Below are 4417 nucleotides of genomic sequence, written 5' to 3' on the forward strand. Positions count from 1 at the left end.
TATTTCTTTGAGTGTCTGCTTTTCAATCCTTTGTGTATATACATAGGAGTTCCGTTTCTAGATCATGTGATGATTATGTGTTTAACTTTGTAATGAATGGTCATGTTGTTTTGGACAGGAATTTCATCATGTTCTCTTTCTGAATACCAATGTAAGGAGATTCCATTGTTCTACCTCCTTAACAGCGCTTCTTGGTCTCCGCTTTGATTGATCGGTTGGTTGATTGATTGATTGAATCTTTAGCCACCCTCACAGTAGCAGAGCATTATCTCATTGTATTTTGATTAGTGCTTCCCTAATATATAACGATATTGATCATCCGTTTATGAATTCATTGGCCATTGTGCATCTTTTCTAGGAAAAATGCTATTTTTGTACCTTTTGCTTTTAATTTTGTTTTAAGTTGCATACAAGTTTTAATATTCTGGTTACCTGGTCCTTTATCGCATATAAAATTGGCAAATAATTTCTCCCATCCTATGCGTTTTATTGTTACTCATTTCCTGGTGGCCATGATGAATAAAAGTTTTAATTTAGATAAACCCCAATTTACTTGCTTTTTTCTTTTGTGCCTATTCTTTGGTGTTATATCCAAGAAATCCCCAGAAATTCAGTGCCGAGAACACATCCCCCATGTCATCTTCTAAACGGTTCATCGTTTACTTTGTATATTTACTTGTTCATCAATTTAAAGATACACTTTCGTATTTTCTGCCAGGTAATTTTGTTATTTTGTGTCGTATTTGTTTAGGGTCAAACTTTGAAGGTTTCCTGTGGATATCAGAGTTTCACAATCCTGTATTTTATAAAGACGACTGCACTTTCTCCATAAGAGTTTGGACACCCTTGTATCAATCACTCAACCCAGTGCACCACAGACGGCAGGGGCTGTATCTGGGCTACGGATTCTGTTCCTTTGATCTCTAGGTTTGATCTTGTGCCAGCAACGCAGTGACTTATTAATGTAGTTTGTAGTAAGATATAAAATCAGGAAGGAAGAGTCCAAATTCTGCTTATCAGCATCCTAAGGCATTTTAGTGCTTCGCACATGTAAACGCATGAAAGTATAGAAACACACACACGCACACACACAGACACACAAACGCACACAGAGGCATACACACGTCACTTATTCCCATGTTATCCCTTCTCTTTCTGTTGGAAGAAGCCAGACAGAGGGAAACCCACCACCGTGACTCAGAGGTACTCTCAGGGTATTTCAGGACAATACTGATATCTGAATCTGCTTCCGGTGTTCAATAAATAGTAACGTGGATTAGGCCCATGGGATTCCCACCAGAACACAAGGGACCCCACTGTAATCCCCCTGAGGCCATTAATGGTTTGGATCTGATTGTTGACCTTGTACCTAGTGAGTGGGTGTGCTGGCTGTAGCGGCAGGCCTGAGCCATGGAAGGGGTGACGAGATTTCGAAACTGCACTTTGGAGTCTGAGAAGCGGAGGCATCTTTCTGTGACTTGAGGGCTGAGTGTGGAAATTTACATTATTTTGTGGATATCGAAGTTTCAGAGCAGCCTTTTTTGAAAACACTATCCTGTCCACACTGAAAAGTGTTATTACCTTTGCACCAATCATTCACTCTATTGACCATAGAAGGAGGGCTATTTCTGGGCCTTTTGCTCTATTCCATTGGTCTCTATGTCTGATCTTACACCAGTGCCATTCTGCCTTAGGAACTGTAGCTTTGCAATGAGAAATAAAATCTCGAAGCGTGAGTCTGACTTGTTATTCAATATCTAACGTTCCCCCATTATTGTTTGCAAAGGGCTAGGACAAATATATGTCCACCACCCCACCCTTGTTAAATCCCGATTAAGGGTACTTAATCGGGATCCTGCTAGTTCAATCTGCCCCAGGTGTTGCACAAATAGTAATGGGGAGGGTGCTGGTCGGATTATCTGGGGACTGCCAGAGAACACACCCTGAGGCTTCCTAATCCGATTGAGTGCTTGGGCGTGACTGGTGGATGTTGTGCCTCGGGAGTGGGTGTGGTGAGTCGGGCTAGCTATAAAAAGGCTGATGTGGAGACGGACCTGCCATTTGAAGGCGCTCTCAGAAGGGAAAGCATCGTCCTTCCTCAACTTACGGTCCCAGCGGGGGAGCTTCGTGATCATCGCTCCCGGAAACATGAAGGCTGCTTCAGTCCTCCAGGGAGGGGAGCCTCCTTTCAATGCCTTTGCAAAACTCAAAATTTCTCAGCCAAATTTAGCTGACGATATGGATAACCCCAGTTGTTACCGACCTAAGAACTCTTCACTGCTATCTAAGAGAGATCCCGACCTGCATTTAAAACAGGCTCCTGGGACAAAGCCATTGGCTCCCAGGGACAAACTGCTGCTGACCTGGAAGAGACCTTATGGGGTTGGTGCTGGGCTCTGCAATGTGGGAAACACGTGCTACATGAATGCTGCACTGCAGTGCCTGACGTACACACCACCCCTCGCCAACTATGTGCTGTCCCAGGAGCATTCTCTAAGCTGTCGTCGTCAGGAATGCTGCATGCTGTGCACTATGGAAGCTCATGTCACCCGGGTGCTAACCCAGCCTGGCCAGGTGATCAAGCCCTCGCTGGCACTGGCTGCTGGCTTCCACAGATACAACCAGGAAGATGCCCATGAGTTTCTCATGTGCACTGTGGATGCCATGAAGAGAGCTTGTGTGTCTGGGCACGAGCCCTTAGACGGTCACTCTGAGGACACAACCCTAATCCGTCAAATATTTGGAGGCTACTGGAGGTCTCAGATCAAGTGTCTGCACTGCCATGGCATTTCAGACACCTTTGAACCTTACCTGGACATCGCCTTGGATATCGAGGCAGCTCAGAGCCTGAACCAAGCTTTGCAATGGTTGGTGAAGCCCGAGCACATGGACGGACAGGATGCCTATCACTGTGGTACTTGTCTAAAGAAGGTCCCTGCGTCCAAGTCTCTGACTGTGCACACTGCCTCCAAGGTCCTGATGCTTGTGTTGAAAAGGTTCTCAGATGTCACAGGCAACAAAATTGCAAAAGAAGTGCAATATCCCGAGTGCCTTGACATGCAACCATACATGTCTCAGCGGAACAGAGGACCCCTTGTTTACCTCCTGTATGCTGTGCTGGTCCATGCTGGGAGCAGCTGTCAAAGTGGACATTACTTCTGCTATGTCAAAGCTGGGAATGGCCAGTGGTACAAAATGGATGATGCTAAGGTGACCGCCTGTCACATTTCTTCTGTCCTCAGTCAACCTGCCTACCTTCTCTTTTACATCCAGAAGAGTGAATTGGGGAGAGACGGTGGGTGTGCCTCCAGAGGGAAGAAACCAAGAGCCCGTGGGGCTGAAGACACGGACAAGGGAGCAACCCAACGGGAGCTCAAAAGTGACTCTGGCGTCAAGATTCCCGAGTTTGAGGAACGCTTGGAAAAGACAGCAACTACGGAGCTCTCCTTAGATCAGTGGAAGTGCCTCCTGGAACAAAACCGACCAAAGCCTGCGGTGAACTTCCGAAAAATTGAATCCACCCTGCCTTCCAATGCAGTTGTGATTCATCCACCAAAATACAAGACGGAGATGACAAAGGACAATAACTTGCTGCCCGCATCAGACAAGGAAGAAAGAGTCCAGGTGTCCCTGAAAGCTAGCAAAGTCCCTTGTGTGGGTGGGAGGGCCAGGGGTAGCAAGAGGAGGAACAAGCACGGCACAAGTTCTCTGGTTGTGTTCCAGTAATATCAGTATGAGAACTGATGCATGTGCAGTGACTCACACACACACACACACACAAGTCAGTACTGGAGGAAGAAACTTGGAAATGAAGAGGTCCGGTTTGGCTACAAACACCTGCAGCCATTGGTTCCTGGTGGCTGCATTCCAGGATGTGGCCACATATGTGAAATATTTTCTTTGGATTTTTGAGTGTTCTGAACATTTGAAGGAACTTTCTACGTGCAGATGTTCACTGTATATGAAATTCATTGTGAATTCTGATTTTTAGGTTTTGAAGTGTAGGATTCCACTGTGAGGTTTTTAGAGTGTGTGGAATTTAATATGGAGTCTCATGATTTTCTGGTGGTGCTGTGTTAGTACTTGTTCTCACTTGTGGGTGGGTGTGAGATGTTTGCCTTTTGGTATCGTGGGATATCTGGGAATCATGTGCGACACTTTAAGTAATTGAAATAGGAGTAAGGTTTCAAGACACGTATGATGGTTTTACCGCTCCAAGCCTTCAGCTGGTAAAGATTGTTCCATGGATTTTGGTGGGTTATCAAATTAAGTGCAATGGTGTGTTCTCTGGATACAGTAGGCTGGAAAGTCTACATTTTTTCTAGATATGGTGCTCCTTGTGCTTCATGATCCAATATGGACTTGTCTGTATGAGGTTATTAAATTTCATTGCAAAGCTGTAGTTTTAAAATCTGTT

General features: G+C 45.2%; 1 protein-coding gene across 1 annotated transcript; it reads left to right on the top strand.

Moving 5' to 3' along the window:
- The first annotated feature begins 2148 nt into the window (after positions 1-2148).
- LOC142864122 (ubiquitin carboxyl-terminal hydrolase 17-like protein 6) lies at positions 2149-3726 on the top strand. Its single transcript, XM_075997272.1, has one exon. The coding sequence runs from the start codon at positions 2149-2151 to the stop codon at positions 3724-3726; it is 1578 nt and encodes a 525-aa protein (XP_075853387.1).
- Positions 3727-4417: the final 691 nt, after the last annotated feature.

Source organism: Microcebus murinus, chromosome 24 (assembly GCF_040939455.1).
Source record: "Microcebus murinus isolate Inina chromosome 24, M.murinus_Inina_mat1.0, whole genome shotgun sequence".
Taxonomy (NCBI): domain Eukaryota; kingdom Metazoa; phylum Chordata; class Mammalia; order Primates; family Cheirogaleidae; genus Microcebus; species Microcebus murinus.